Raw genomic sequence first — 17,079 nt, forward strand, 5'->3', positions numbered from 1 at the left:
AGAAATCATAATTCTCTGAAAAGAAATATTATAATTTGTTATAAAATCTCTGATTTATAATCCCAATCTATTCTAAAGAGTAATGTTTATCGAAATAGATCTTCACCAACACAGCCGAACTACTTGTTGTAATGAACCATCATTCCAAGTCTAATTACAAGATTCTTCACCAACATCGCCGAACTAGTTTGTTGTTAAAAAGATTAATGAACATCAATCCAAGTCTAATTGCAAGATCAAAAGCCACTCTGGAAATGGCTCTCTACGTCTTTGACATAATTGTGCTTAAAAAACAAAATGCAATATGAAGTGGCAACAATATAAAATTACAATAAAGCTGATGATAACTATTGCATCTCTCAAATTAATCCAACAGTTTAGTACAACGAACGAACCATGGCTTGAGAAATCGCTTCATAAAAATAATATGCTTTTCAATCATAAATATTTGCGAGGAAACAAATTCTTAATACAAAGATTTCAATGCAATCCTGACCTTTTGCAACACAATTTCAAAGACACTTCAATGGAACAATACCAAGCAATCAATCACTCTTTCCCTCTTGGGCACCAATTTCTTGCAAGTAATGTTCGGCATCTAAAGCTGACATGCACCCTACAAGCATGCCCCAAAACAAGAACAAAAGAACATTAGGCCATGTGTTATTTCGAGAGAAACATGCTTAGTCCAGACACAATTGTTGACAAAATCATAAAGTAAAACACAAGCGATTAAAATAAACATATTGATGCAATTATCACAAGCTTCCCCTAAGGCATCACCATTTCAGATTAGAGGTGGCAAAATGGGTAAAAGAAAACAGTTATCCACCCATATTATCCATTAAAAAATGGGTTGGATAATGAACTTTTTAAAAATGGGTTGAATATGGATAAGAACTATATTATCCACTTAGAAAATGGTTAACCAAATGGATAACCAATGGATAACTAATGTGTTTCTTTTACATTTGTAAAGCCTCAAATTGGGGGTTCCTCGAGTTTGGGAGACTAGGAATTCCCCCATAAGTGATCATATTCAAAAAGCCATTGATAATATGGATATCCATATTATCGACCGGATAACCCGTTTTTTATCCGTCTCAAATATGGGTCGAGTCGGATAATTTATCCGTTTTTTGAATTACCCGCTTTCGACCCGCGAATATCCAACCCGACCAGCACGTTTGCCACCCCTATTTCAAATGAACATTGTGTACAACTTTTACATGAGGCGTAAATTTCCTACCATTTTTTTCACTTTAATATAACTCAGAGATCTAGGGTCTCGTATGGGTAGAGATTCCAATAATAGAATTCGTGAACGTCTCGAGTATCAAAATGTTAAGGTGTTAATATCAGTATCCAACCAAGTTTAGCACATAGAGATATTCTTGATTAAAGTTGCAACAAATGTTTAGAAAAGAATAGGCAAGAGGCATCATACAAAATTTCTAAGCACCAAGTGCAACAGTACCAGCATTACATAGAGCACCCAACAGAAATCAAATTGTTTCACAAAGGTACTCTTTATGTATGCGGAAGCTACTACCCGCACCCAACAGATATCATATTTCTTTCACAAGGTCATTCCTTTTAAAATGTTTCTTTCTCAGTTTAATTTATCAGGAAAAATGTTTCCTTCTCAAGGATGCTCCAAATATAAAAATGAATCAACATTAGCTACCTACTATTGCACAAGCATAATGTAAAAAGCAAACCTAGTTCAATAACATGTTCTGAACATAGTAGGATCCCTTGGACACATTTCAGTAAATTACGGAAACCAGCAGAAGTACAGAGCTTAATAAAAAAAAGCTCCAGCAAACACGTGCTAGAACATATACCATAACTTTTATCCATTTGACAATTATATATCTTCCAAGGAAATCAGGATACCTCACAACAGTACTAGAAACAATAATGAATGAGTTGCTACAATTTTTTCTTTAAACAAAAAATCCCTTTTATGCAAACACTATGATCTAACCCAGCATTGACATAGCCACAAACTAGCACTAAACCTTACAATTGCATAATCTTAAACCACGTCAAAAATCAATATTGAAAAGAATCGCATGCACAATTTCTCAAAGCTTGAGTATTTAATTTTTTTTCATTGAGTTTCTTTTTTTTAATTTATTTATCAGAGACTAAATAGTCAACAACTGGTTTCAATTCAGCGAACTGGTTTAACTACTTGGTATTTGATTCGAAATCGTTCTGTCAGAGATAAATCTGTAGGAGCTAAATCCTGCCTTAGAATGGTAAAACAGTTGGCAAAAGACCCATACTTTTGGAATAAAATATCGTGATTCTTTCATCACCAAAAAGGCCCGTTATTATGAAAATGGATTAACCAAAGCTCAGATTCCAGTTGATGCTTTCTTTAATATGAAGAAGGCATCAGAAGATCATAGAATCGTGATTTCTATGATTATAGTGAAACATGAGGTTACTAATTCTCTTACTGAGTTCAAAAACATTTTTACAATCCCTAAAAGATGATCTATGCTGAACCTTTCTTTCTAAAAAAGATGGTTTATCCAAAGCATTCGGACAAGATGCCATCATGACCAGCCAGATGTTTTAAAGGATTATCTTCCTGGCATTGGTTTCGTATCGAGGCAGATATCGCTAGAGTTTTAAAAAAAGCAACTTTAAGCAATGAGAAATCTGAAGTTCTGTAAATCATGGCAAGGTCTAAATGATAATCAGGTGAGTTTTTCCAACACAAAAATACTTCTCCAAATACTAATTAAATCAATTATCAAGTAATTTGTTTTATGCTAGTGGATGCTATTGAACCAAAGAAAAATCTGAGATTGGAACAAAATACAAAAACTGCATTTTAAACCCTTTTTCTTGTCCATCGCAAGGGCAGCCCCACCACCCCAGCTATGGGGTAGAGGTCCTTACACTAGAGACTTCTCCAAGAACATTTCAAGCAAATTTGCAATCAGTGTTATCAAGGGCGAAAAGAGCATAAAAGCTCCAAGGTCTTTTGGGGCTTTAAGCGCAAAGCGCAAATAAAGCGTGAGCTTTAATGAAGAAAGACGTAAATGGAGAAAAACTACAAATATGCATGTGTAATCCAAGACTAATATCTATAAGCATGAATACCAAATATATGGTCAAAGAAATTGAAAAAAATTTACATTAAGTGAGCGCTCAACATGTTTTGAGCCTCGCTTCAGGGCTTAAGTGCGCTTTAAGTGCGCCTTTGATAACACTGTTTGCAATGCATAGACTAATGTTCAAGTGTTACTTTAGGCAGCACGGTGCCTTGCCACCCCCTAAGGCGATCTCCGTATGTATTATTGGTTTCTTCATATCATATATCCGTTCTATTCTTACTGCTAATATCGAGAAGTTCCTCTTACAATAACCAAATCAAATTGACACGACACAAATGGGGCTGTTCTTCATTCCTTTTCTTCTAAATCTTACATTTCGGAGCTCAAGAGGAGCCATTGTGAATGATAAAAATTATAAAACTAGAGTAAACCACAATAAAAGACTGCCATTATGTCACTTGACGAATTGGTTTTCTTCAGCAAATATCCAGACAAGATAGCTACAAAGAGTGTATTCTCTACTTCATTGATAAAACCAAAAGTTTGCTATACTAATGAAACATGTCTCTACTAACGTTTTAGACCAAATATCAACAAAAGAAATATGTACAAGCATTCAACAACATCTAAGGGCATTAGCCAGTTAATTGATATTCAAATTCTACAAATGTTAGAAATCACAATCAAGAATAAAAAAGTAGTCATACTGAGATAAGCAAAGCAATAACTAAAGCAAGTTTGAACAACTAACCTGAGCCAGCAGCTGTAATAGCTTGCCTATACTTCTTATCCTGCACATCACCAGCAGCAAAAACACCCATAACACTGGTCAACGTTGTCCCCGGCTTAGTCACAACATACCCATCAGAATCCAACTCTAACTGCCCATCCAAAAACTTAGTAGCTGGTTCATGCCCAATGGCGAAAAACAAGCCCGAAACCTTCAAATCCGAAACATCCCCAGTAACAACATTTTTCACCTTCAATCCATCCAATAGCTTCTCCCCATAAGCCTCCACTACACCTGAGTTCCAAATCACCTCTATTTTTGGGTTACTCAATGCCCTGCTTTGCATTATCTTCGATGCCCTAAATTCATCCCTCCTATGAATAATATACACTTTAGAACCATATTTAGTCAAAAAATTAGCTTCTTCCATAGCTGAATCCCCACCACCAATCACCGCCAACGGCTTATTCCTAAAAATCGGAGCCGCGCCGTCACAAACGGCGCAAGCCGAAATTCCCCTATTCCAAAACCCGTCATTGCCGGAGCCGGGAAATTCAAGCCTCTTAGCTACAGCACCGGTAGCAATAATAACGGCGTCAGCAAACACAGTCCTATCAGAAGAAACAATCTTAAAAGGACTTTTAGAAAAGTCAACTTTAGTTACAGTTTCAGTATGAATTTGTGTCCCGAAACGAACGGACTGCGCACGGCACCGTTCCATAAGCTCACCACCGCCAATACCTTCGGGGAAACCGGGAAAGTTCTCGACATCGGTGGTGGTCGTAAGCTGACCTCCGGGAGCTATGTCGTTAGCCATCCATCCTTCGAAGAGGATCGGCTTTAGCTCGGCACGTGCGGCGTAAATGGCGGCTGTGTGAGCTGCGGGGCCGCTGCCGATGATACATAGGCGGGTTTTTAGGGTTTTGGGAAGGTCGTCCATGGAGGAGATTTTGGGAGAATTAGCGGAGGTGGTGGCGGTGAGGGCAGCGACGGGAATTAGGTTACGAGCTTTTTTGAGGGTATTTAAGAGTTTTGGCCAACAGTTCCCCCTCATATTTTTGCTTTGAATAGAATGGGTTTTAGTTTGACTTTGCAACTGTTTAAATATGAATATTGAATGAGAAATGTGTACTCTATGATATTGGAAATATAGTTTTGGAAGCAAAACCAGATTTGGAATCCAATTACATGCTTAGCTTAGTTCAGCATCTTATTCCTTCATTTCTATTGTTTTTAAAGTTCTTATTTGGAGGTAAATTGAAGCCCAAGTTATTCCTTATCACCTTGTTTATATTATATTTGTGAATTTGAATTCTTTTGTATTAGTTTTCTGAGATTAGTTTCTAGAGAAGTTCTCAAACAAAAAATTTGAATCTCGGACATGAAATCAAAGGAAAATCACATAAAGCAATCCTCGAACACTTGATTCGAGAAGTTAAATAAGGACATAGTTTAGCTTGACTATAAAGGTGTGTTTCTAATTAATATATGTTTCATAATAAAAAAAGTTAAATTATAGTAAATATTTATAATATTATAGTCAACACCTCACCGATGAGATATCGATGAGACTCCACGATTGAAGACTTACATGAAGGCACTTTTAATACAAATTGTATGTTTTAATACAAATTGTAAGTGAAAAATCAGAATTGCGTTGTTTCTAATTATAAGAAATATTTTGTTCTAATTTTTAATAATGAAAGAATAAGTCAATTATCAAAATATCTTAGGAGATTACTAAAGCTTCAATAAGTCGGCCAAACGTGCTAGGAAATAAATAGAAAGAGATTTAGCTATCTTAATGTGAAATATAGGAATAATGAATCTTCTAATAAATTGGATAAGGACAATCCAAAGAATCACATCCAAATATACTATACTCAGGCTTTGCCTTGGTCCTTAAACTGTCCGATTCAATAAAAAACAAGAATGTCACAATGCCGAAGCAGCCTATTTACAAAGTCAAAAGTTCACATTTTACTTTTTGTTTTCTTCTTTTTCCATCGAAGAATAAGTATAGCAACTTTATTTATGTTCATATTAAACCTTCTAACAGAACTTTTTTTTTATTATTTTGGTTACTTTTCAATATTCTTCAGCTTAAAATTGTGATCGGTCAGTTGGACTCAACCCATTACCGTCCGACTTTAAATATAGAGCAATTTTCAATTGTTACCGGCTTATATAATTTGTATTTAAATGCACAACGAATATAGTATGTGTCAACTGTATTAGTTCGATCAATCGTATTTGTATACGGTCGAAATAGATTTCGGCCTTCGTACGATTGATCGAGGTCGAAACATAATGGATCAAAGAAAGACTTCGTAATATCGAGATGGGTTCCGAAGGTGGTACTAACAAAGCTTCAGATTTCGGGTATAGATTAAACACCGAGTTCGAAGTCATTATCGAGCTCGGGTCTGAATCGAACTATGATGAGATGATTTCGAACTTAAGGGGCAGAGGCCAACAGGGATCGAGTCCGAATTATCACCTGATCCCGAGTCCATATCGAGTTCCAGAAGCAATACCGACCACCACCGAGGCCGATCGAGCTTGAGCTCACAGACAAGAGCCGTTACAAACACACTAAGGGAGAGAATCTCAGCGAAAATTAGGGAAAAGTTAATTTATCATGGGTTCTCCACTATATATTTTTAATTATGTCTAAAGTATGATCCTCCACTATAAAGAGGATGGCTACATTTCTGTAAAGGACAGTTTTTTGGCTTAGATTATAATTCAAGCACCATATTCTCCTATTTCGAAGAGTTATTCTTTTAAACTTCATAAATTGATTCAACTTGCTTAGTCCTAAAAATCATCTTCTTTACAACCTTGTTTACTTTGATTTCTTTGTAATCCATATTTGATATTTCTATTTATCCTTACGATTCGTATTAATTTATATCACATATCCTTAGAACTACATACAAATTCAACTCCATCAGTTTTTCGGGTAAACAGTTTGGCGCTCATCGTAGGGCTAAGGATAAGAGTGGTTATTTGATACGAATCTGCAAAAATACACCGTTTTGCGCTTGTTTCCGAAAGTATCTAGAATTTCAGATTAGCAACGACTAACTACCAATCAAATGGCCTTACCTATCGACAACGAAGCTTGTCTTCAAGATGAGAACAACAACTTGACACCCAATACCGAAAGACTACTTGTCAACGCCATTGGAGCTCGGATCGGAGTGCCGATAGATATCAATTCGCATGTGGCCATTGAGGCGAACATACATTCTGAACCTGAAAATAGCATTCATGGTGGCACTCAGTCTGCAGCTCGAAACACCCATAACATTGAGAAAAACGGTGTCAGCTTGCGTATGATTTTTGAAATGTTACAAGCCCAACAGGTAGCGATAGCTCAGTTGCAGAGCCAAACCCAGCTACCAAGCAGGCCGGAGCCCAGTCCACCCCGATAAATTGTCCACAGAACGGAGCCAGCCATAGTGAGGTCAAATGAGCAAGAATCGGGGACTACTCCCGAAATCGCTAAAATACTCGAGGAGCTCACAAAGCGAGTCGAAGCCAACGATAAAAAAGTAAAAACATATAATTTCAGGGTCGATCAGATCCCGGGGGCTCCACCAATGATAAAAGGGTTGGATTCCAAAAGAATCTTGCAAAATCCTTTCCCCTCGAGCGCAGCCCCAAAACCAATCCCCAAAAAATTTCGTATGCCCAAAATTCTCAAATATAACGGAACGACCGATCCCAACGAACACGTCACCTCTTACACGTGCGCCATCAAGGGTAATGATTTCTAGGACAATGGAATCGAATCTGTGTTGTTGAAAAAGTTTGGCGAGACCCTCTCGAAGGGAGCAATGATTTGGTATCATAACCTATCACCGAATTCGATCGATTCATTTGCCATGTTAGCAGATTCTTTCGTAAAGGCACACGCCGGGGCCATAAAGGTCGCAACAAGAAAATCAGACCTTTTCAAGGTAAGACAAAAGGATAATGAGATGCTAAGGAGTTCGTATCTCGTTTTCAAATGAAACGAATGGATCTGCCACCAGTCACAGACGATTGGGTTGTTTAGGCTTTCACTCAAGGTTTAAACGAATGAAGTTCGACAGCATCACGACGACTGAAGCATAACCTGATCGAGTACCCAGCTATCACTTGGGCCGACATGCACAATCGGTACCAGTCAAAAATTAGAGTCGAAGATGATCAGTTGGGGGCTGAACCCGCTGCTCGAAAGGATATCAATTGAGAATAAGGTCCGATCAGGGATCGATATCGACCGTATAACGGAAACCACAGAATTAATAAATCGAGATGTAACCCCGGACAAATCAACAAAAGAAGTGATCGAGGTCAAGGGTCTCGGGGACCGATGAACAGAAGTGGGTTCGACAGGCCTACCAGATCTAAGGAAGCGCCTCGGTTACCGGAGTATAACTTCAGCATTGATGCATCCGCCATCATATCGGCTATTGGACGCATCAAAGACACTAAATGGCCTCAATCCATACAGACCGATCATGCCCAGAGAAATCCCAATCAAATGTGCAAATATCATGGCACCCATGGCCAAAGAACGGAAGATTGCAGGCAACTAAGAGAGGAGGTAGCCTGGTTATTCAATAAAGGTCACCTTCGAGAATTTTTAAGCGACAAGGCGAAGAACCATTTCAAAAACAGGGATTTCGGCAAGCGAAACGAATAAGAAGAACCACAACATGTTATTCACACGATCATCGGCACTGTCGATACCCCTCAAGGGTCGGTACTTAAACGCACGAAAAGCAATCTCGAACTTAAGATTACGCACCCATAGGAACTTTGTCCTTCAATGATGAAGATGCAGAAGGAGTCATACAACCTCAAAATGATGCACTGGTAATATCCGTACTTATGAATAAAAAATGGCTGGGACTATCCAGGAAATGAAGTTCCACGTAATCGAAGGCGACATGAGGTACAACTCCCTTTTTGGAAGGCCATGGATCCACAACATGAGAGTTGTACCTTCGACCCTACACCAGGTTCTTAAATTCCCAATATCGAGGGGGGTCATAACAGTGTACGAAGAGCAACCAGCCGCAAGAAAAATATTTGCCGTTGAGGAAGCGAATCAGATATTCTCGCTTTTGCCAATAAAGGGATCGACCTCAAAGGGATAACAACATGCCAAATAGCAATCACAGACACCAACTTTAACCCAACCAGAAAATCAGAAGATCGATGAAGATGATGATCATAGGATTCCTCGATCCTTCGTACTTCCCGATGATTCCGACGCTACCCAATCAACGATCGAAGAATTGGAGCAAGTCATATTAATCGAGCATTTTCCGGAACAAAAGGTATACCTGGGAACGTGATTAACCCCCGAACTCAAGAACAAACTTATTCAATTTCTTATCGATAACATGGATTGTTTTGCTTGGTCCCATTTAGATATAACAGGAATCCCACCGGATATAACGACACATCGGCTAAGCTTGGACCCTAGGTTCAGACCGGTGAAGTAAAAGAGAAGACCCCAGTCCGAGGTAAAGCACACATTCATAAAGGACAAGGTAACCAAACTTCTCAAAATAGGATCCATTCGGGAGGTGAAATATCCTGAATGGTTAGCCAATGTAGTTGTAGTACCTAAAAAGGGGAACAAACTTAGAATGTGTGTAGATTATAAAGATTTGAACAAAGCATGCCCCAAAGATTCCTTTCTGCTGCCCAACATCGATCGCATGATCGATGCCATGGCCGGCCACGAGATCCTTTCTTTTCTCGATGCCTATTCCGAGTATAATCAAATCCAAATGAACCCTAAAGACCAGGAAAAGACTTCATTTGTCACCAAATATGGAACATATTGTTATAATGTGATGCCCTTCAGGCTAAAAATATATAGGAGCTACTTATCAACTTTTAGTAAATAAAATGTTCGAGGAGCAATTAGGTAAATCAATGAAAGTTTATATTGATGATATGTTTGTTAAGTCCCTGCGCGCAGAGGACCATTTAACCCATTTGCAGGAAACATTCGATAATTTAAGGAAATACAACATGAAGCTCAACCCTGAAAGTGTGCTTTCAGGGTCGGTTCAGGCAAGTTCCTCGGCTTCATGGTGTCAAATCGGGGGATCGAGATTAACCCCGATAAAATCAAGGCCATCGAACACATCGCCATCATGGACAGCGTAAAAGCCGTACAGAGGCTAACGGGACAGATTGTAGCCTTAGGCCGATTCATTTCAAGGTCGTCAGATCGAAGTCACCAATTTTTCTCTCTGCTAAAAAAGAAGAACGATTTCGCTTGGACCCTGGAATGCCAACATGCATTATAGGAATTAAAACGATATCTATCGAGCGCGTCACTACTTTATACTCCAAAAACAGACGAAAAACTTTGCTTGTACTTAGCAGTATCGGAAATCGTGGTAAGCGGTGTCCTAGTTAGAGAAGAGCAAGGTACGCATTTTCCTATTTATTATATAAATCGAACCTTAGGAGAAGTAGAAACTAGATATCCGCACCTAGAAAAATTGGCACTTGCACAGATAAGCGCCTCTAGAAAGTTAAGACCGTACTTTCAATGTCACCACATATGCGTATTAACCACTTACCCGCTTCATAATATTTTTCACAAGCCCGAACTATCAGGCCGATTGGCCAAATAGGATGTCGAACTCAGCGGGTACGACATCGAGTATCAACCCCGTATAGCATCAAGTCTCAAAATTTAGCAGATTTCGTGGCTGATTTCACTCCGACCCTCGTACCCGAAGTTGAAAAATAACTCTTATTGAAGTCGAGTACGTCAACGGGGGTATGGACCCTTTTTACGGACGGGGCTTCGAACGTGAAGGGGTCCGGGCTAGGCATCGTTTTAAAGCCACCTACGGGTAACACTATTAAGAAATCTATCAAAACTCTTAGGTTGAATAACAACGAGGCCGAGTATGAGGCCATGATTGCAGGTCTCGAGCTAGCTAAAAGCTTAGGACCAGAAGTTATTAAAGCCAAGTGTGACTCTTTGCTGGTGGTAAATTAAGTAAAAAAAACCTTCGAAGTTCGAGAAGATAGAATGCAAAGGTATTTGGACAAACTGCAGGTCACTTTGTACCATTTCAAAGAATGGACTTTACAGCATGTTCCACGAGAGCAGAACAGTGAGGCTGCTGCACTTGCAAATTTGGGATCATCGGTCGAGGAAGGCGAAATAAGCTCGGGGACTGTCGTTCAACTCTCGAGATCCATGATCGAAGAAGGTCATGCCCAGATAAATTCTACGAGCCTGACCTAGGATTGAAGGAATAAGTATATTGAATACTTAAAGAATGGAAAGCTCCCATCGGACCCTAAAAATTTGAGGGCCCTATAAACCAAAAGTGCTCGATTCACATTAACTGCAGATGGAGCGCTATACCGAAGGACATTCGATAGACCATTGGTAGTATTCTTAGGCCCAGGAGACACTGATTACATCCTACGTGAGGTGCATGAGGGAACTTGTGGAAATCACTCCGGTGTCGATTTATTAGTCCGAAAAATAATCAGGGCAGTGTATTATTGGATCGATATGGGCAAAGATGCAAAGGAGTTTGTTCGAAAATATGAAAAATGTCAAAGGTTTGCGCCAATGATCCATCAACCCGGAGAGCAACTTCACTCGGTCCTATCCCCATGGCCATTCATGAAATGGGAAATGGATATCGCCGGCCCTATGCCATCGGCCCCAAGTAAAGCTAAGTTTATTTTATTTATGACTGACTATTTCTCTAAATGGGTTGAAACACAGGCGTTCATGAAAGTAAGAGAGAAAGAGGTTATAGACTTTATCTAGGATCATATCGTATATCGATTCGGGATACCCACCGAAATAGTGTGTGACAATGGGAAACAGTTTGTCGGTAGTAAAGTGACGAAATTCTTCGAAGACCACAAAATAAAAAGGATATTATCAACACCTTATCACCCCCGTGGGAATGGTCAGGCCGAATCAACGAACAAAACTATCATTCAAAACCTAAATAAGGGGTTGAACGACGCTAAAGGAAAATAGAGAGAAATCCTACCCGAAGTCCTTTGGGCATATCGAACAACATCAAAATCTAGTACGGGCAACCCCGTTCTCCTTAGTATATGGCTCTGAAGCCTTGATTCTAGTCGAAGTAGGGGAACCCAGTGCCAGGTTTCGATATACAACAGAAGAATCAAATAACGAGGCTATGAACACTAGCCTCGAATTATCGGATGAAAAACGAGAAGCTGCTCTCGTCCAATTGGCCGCCTAAAAGCAGTGAATCGAAAGATACTATAATCATAGAACCAAGCTTCGCCATTTTAAACTCAGGGACTTAGTGCTAAGAAAATTCACCCTTAGTACCCGAAATCCAAATGAAGGAAAACTAGGACCAAACTGGAAAGGACCGTATCATGTTCTCGAAAACGTCAGAAAAGGATCATACAAGCTAGGTGTTATAAACGGCAAATAACTATCAAGCAATTGGAATGTGTAGCACCTAAAACGATACTACTGCTAAGGTAAGACCCTCCCATATTCGTTTATATTTCGAAACTAACCCCTGCAGGAGTTCGATCAGGAGCTAGGATAAATCCTTCAATACAAAGCCCTAGGTCTCGAAGCACGCGTTGCACTCTTTTTCCCTTAGACCGATTTTATCCCAAATAGATTTTTCGGCAAGGTTTTTAAGGAGGCAACTAATGATCGTGCTAAATTTAGAAACAATTCGCCAGTATCTGAGGCCTATTTGCAATCGACCTCGAATACTGGGGGGGGGGGGAATTAGCCCTCAAATATATCAAGTTCTGATGCAAGAAAGTTATTTCGTAGCAAAAAGGTTCCAATAGGAAAAGTTGTAAGAGCCAAATGATCAAAACGAACCATGCTCATGTATTTGGCCCGAGCCCTAACGCAAACCATGAACACGTGTATAAAGACTTGCAAAGAATGTTCTCTTCTTTACCAATATCTTATATCCAAGATAAAATCCTCTATTTTCGTGATTTATTATGCAAACAGGATTGAGATAAATCTCTGAGTCCGAGCAAGCACTCACTCGATTATTAAGCCTACGGGCTATATCATTTCGAGTTCGAAAACATTCACTCGACTATTACGCCTACGGGCTACATCACTTTGAGTTCGAAAACATTTACTAGACTATTACCCCTACGGGCTATATTACTTCGAGTTCGAATCATTCACTCGACCATTAAGCCCACAGGCTACATTTCTTCGAGTTCAAAAAAATTCACTCGACCATTACGTCTATGGGCTACATTAGTTCGAGTTCGACTCATTCACTCGACCATTACGCCTACGGGCTACATTACTTCGAGTTCGAAACATTCACTCGACTAATAAGCCTACAGGCTACATTACTTCGAGTTCGAAAATATTCACTCGACTATTATGCCTACGGGCTACATTACTTTGAGTTTGAAAACATTCACTCGACTATTACGCCTACGGGCTACATCACTTCGAGTTCGAAAACATTCACTCGACCATTATGCCTATGGGCTATATTACTTCGAGTTCGACTCATTCACTCGACCATTATGCCTACAGGCTACATTACTTCAAGTTCGAAACATTCACTCGACTAATAAGCCGACGGGCTACATTACTTCGAGTTCATAAATATTTACTCGACTATTATGCCTACGATCTACATTACTTCGAGTTCAAAAACATTCACTCGACTATTACGCCTACGGGCTACATCACTTCAAGTTCGAAACTTTCACTCGACTACTTAGCCTACGGGCTATTTTTATTTCGAGTTCAAGCAAGCACTCACTTTATCATCACGACTACGAGCTATATTAGTTCTAGTTCTAATCACTCACTCAACTAATAAGCCTAAGGGCTACATCACTTTAAATTCAAACAATCACTCAACTTGACTACTAAGCTTATGAGCTACCTTATTTCAAGTTTGAGTAAGTGCTCACTCGGTTATAAAGGCTACGAAGTTCAAATTCGATCGAATTGCCTAAATCCCTGTGAAAACATTCATAAGGCATGAATAAAATCTTCAAAAGGCGAGAAACAAAATAGAAGTAAGTCGGCAAAAAAAAAGATATTTGTTATATGTAAGATTGTTTACACGATTGATTACAACATAGAAACTAAGAACTGAGTTTCTTGATTATCTCCGGGAGCGGTCTCTTCTCCATCGGGCTTCCCCCCATTCTCGAACCTGCTCTTACTCCCATCATTATCATCATTATCATCATCGTCATCATCGGAAGCCAAGGCTTCAGCATCTGGTTCAAGTTCTTTAGCCCTTTTTATCTCTTCAATGAGATCGAAACCTCGAGCATGGATATCCTCGAGGGTCTCCCTCGGAGATCGACACTTAGCAAGTTCAGCAACCCAATGTGCTCGAGTATCCGCGGCCTCGGCTGCCTTTCTTGCTTGGACCTGGGCAGCTTCAGCGTCGGTCCGATATATGGTCACGAGTGCATCCGCATCGGCCTTTGCCTTTTTGGCGTTGGATTCGGCCTTGGCAAGTTCAGAGGCCAACCGAGCCTCGAGCTCCTCTATTCTTCTTGCTTGAATCGAGCTTTTCTCCTTCATACTTTGAAGTTAGTTTTCGGCCGATGATAATTGAGCTCGAGCAGATTCTTTCTCTGTAGCAAAGCGGTCAATACCTTCTTTCCACTTTAAAGACTCCGCTTTTATCTCATCGACCTCCTCACGGATTTTCTCGATCATCTCAATTTTCTACTGCAGCTGTGAGATCAAACAATTAGCCATCATTCTGGTATCGAGCCCATAGGCTTTTAAAAGTATCATTACCTGCTCGAACAGATCGGTCTGATCTTGGACCACTATCGATCCAGCTGCATGTGGAACGTCGATGGTCTTCTTTGTTCGGGCCGCCAGCGCAGACCCATCATTTTCTTCTTCTTCTTCTTCATCTCTCAGACGCATAACTGATTTTATGGTCAAAGGAATGGTATTTTTGTTCGGCTTACGAGTCGTCCTCTTCTTCGATTTTTGATCTTCGGGAACGAGGCTCTTTTCCTCTTATTATCTTTCACCGGCTTTAGGACAGAGGCTAAAGCCTCTTCATCGATGAACGAGGGCCTCAAAACCGCATATTTGCCCCCACCTACATGCGAGAAATTGTATTAAAGTGTATGAAAAGCATCTTGTTCGAACTACCAAAAAATACGAGAAAGGGGCTTACCATGATTTTTGGCCTCCCATCGGCCCTTTGACAAGTCACGCCATGAGCGCTCGGCGTATGAGGAGGTCAGAACTAGATCATGTACCTAGTTCTTGAGATCGGACACTACGTCGGGCATCCAGGGAACCGCTGCATCACAAAAGGGGGAATATAGGTGAGAAAGGGAATGAAAGGACAAAATAGTAGGAGATAACAACAGAATTACACTACACTTCATGTTCCACTCCTCGGAAAAAGGCATCTTTTCGGTCGGAATCAGGTCCGAAGTCCTTACTCGAACGAACCTGCCCATCCAGCCTCGATCCCTATCCTCGTCTATGCGCGAGAACAAAGCCTTGATAGCTCGATGTTGAAGTTTTATTAACTTTCCTCGAAAAGGCGAAGAAGATACAATCGGATGAGATGATCGAGGGTGAAAGGCATCCCCTCGATTTTGTTCACAAAATATCGGATCAAAATAATGATTGGCCAAAACAAAAGGATGGATATGGCCTAAGGTTATTAGGTATTTATGACAAAAATCTATGATAACGGGGTCGAGGGGACCTAACGTGAACCGGTGAACCTTTATCGAGTTTGAAACCGCCGAGATTGAAGAAGTAAAAGTGATGAATGGTAGATGGAAAGGCTATTTATAGAGTGAAACAATGACGGTTCAATATCAGCGGTGGCCGACCACCGTTTGACATGCATTAAATTCCTTGACAAACTAAATCAACGGTACAACTATCACGTGCGTCATGATCGGGCCCAATGTGAACGTCAACTTATAATCCAATCGAGCCATTGAGAAATCATATCGTTTCTCACCACGTCCTTCCCGAGAAACGAGGGGACTATTTATATACGGTCAAAATAGATTTCGGCCTTCGTACGATTGATCGGGGTCGAAACATAATGGATTAAAGAAATACTTCGTAATATCGAGATGGGTTCCAAAGGTGGTACTAACAAAGCTTCAGATTTCGGGTATAGATCAAACGCCGAGTTCGAAGTCATTATCGAGCTCGAGTCCAAATCCAACTTTGATGAGATGATTTCAAGCTTAAGGGGCAGAGGCCAACAGGGATCGAGTCCGAATTATCACCTGATCCCGAGTCCATATCGAGTTCCAGAAGCAATACCGACCAGCACTGAGGCTGATCGAGCTCGAACTCACAGACAAGAGCCATTGCAAACACACTAAGGGAGAGAAATCTCGGCGGAAATTAGGAAAAAACTGATTTATCATGGGTTCTCCACCATGTATTTTTAATTATGTCTAAAGTAGGATCCTCCACTATAAAGAGGATTGCTACATTTCTGTAGAGGGCAGTTTTTTGGCTTACATCGTAATTCAAGCACCATATTCTCCTTTATCGAAGAGTTATTCTTTTAAGTTTCATAAATTGATTCGGCTTGCTTAGTCCTAAAAATTATCTTCTTTACAACCTTGTTTACTTTGCATTCTTAGCAATCCATATTCGATATTTCTATTTATCCTTACGATTTATATTAATTTATATCATATATCCTTAGAACTACATACAATTCAACTTTATCCAATTTTCGGGTAAACAGTATTCACATCAACTGTATACAGGGGTTCGCGCAACGAATGCAACCAAAGAGAAATAGAGAAAAATAAAATGCTTTGTTGAGAGTCAAACTCAAGACCTCTGTTAACCAAACGGATACAAAACCAACTAAGCTACGAGAGATCTCACATTTTAGTTCAAAACAATTAATCTCTTGTTTCATAGATTTGTTATAAAATTCAAATATAGCTATGAATGGTACATTTGTTGAAGGTATAGCTACGAATGATAAATCTAGTAACTGTGTTTGATGAGTCGTGCAGTTTTACCTTAAATATATCACTCACTCAGCCAATCTTACCTAATGCAAATTACATAGTCTATATCTATCTATATTATATTTAAAACAACAAAGGCTCTTAGCGAAATGTCGTTTCCTTTTTTTACCTTTAAAAGTAGAGTTCGCATTGAACAAAATGGTCATCTAATTGTTTTCTCCAATATTTTAAAATTAATAACTACTTTGACTAAAAATATTTTTCGGTATT

General features: G+C 39.6%; 1 protein-coding gene across 1 annotated transcript; it reads right to left on the reverse strand.

The window, feature by feature from the left end:
- Window positions 1–338: 338 nt before the first annotated feature.
- On the reverse strand, window positions 339–4,902 carry LOC104087412 (thioredoxin reductase NTRB-like). The gene is made up of 2 exons (XM_009591860.4): window positions 3,829–4,902; window positions 339–616 (listed from the first exon to the last, which is right to left on the reverse strand). The coding sequence occupies exons 1-2, from the start codon at window positions 4,859–4,861 to the stop codon at window positions 546–548; spliced, it is 1,104 nt and encodes a 367-aa protein (XP_009590155.1). The 5' UTR covers window positions 4,862–4,902; the 3' UTR covers window positions 339–545.
- Between the last annotated feature and the right edge of the window lie 12,177 nt (window positions 4,903–17,079).

The sequence above is a fragment of the Nicotiana tomentosiformis genome, chromosome 2, assembly GCF_000390325.3.
Source record: "Nicotiana tomentosiformis chromosome 2, ASM39032v3, whole genome shotgun sequence".
Taxonomy (NCBI): Eukaryota; Viridiplantae; Streptophyta; class Magnoliopsida; order Solanales; family Solanaceae; genus Nicotiana; species Nicotiana tomentosiformis.

Bases quoted from the DNA above. Each gene is read 5' to 3' on its own strand.
- LOC104087412 (XM_009591860.4), bottom strand. From the start codon at position 4,861: ATGAGGGGGAACTGTTGGCCAAAACTCTTAAATACCCTCAAAAAAGCT. The intron at 617-3,828 runs GTTAGTTGTTCA...GCATGCTTGTAG, and splicing joins TATTACAGCTGCTGGCTCAG to GGTGCATGTCAGCTTTAGAT.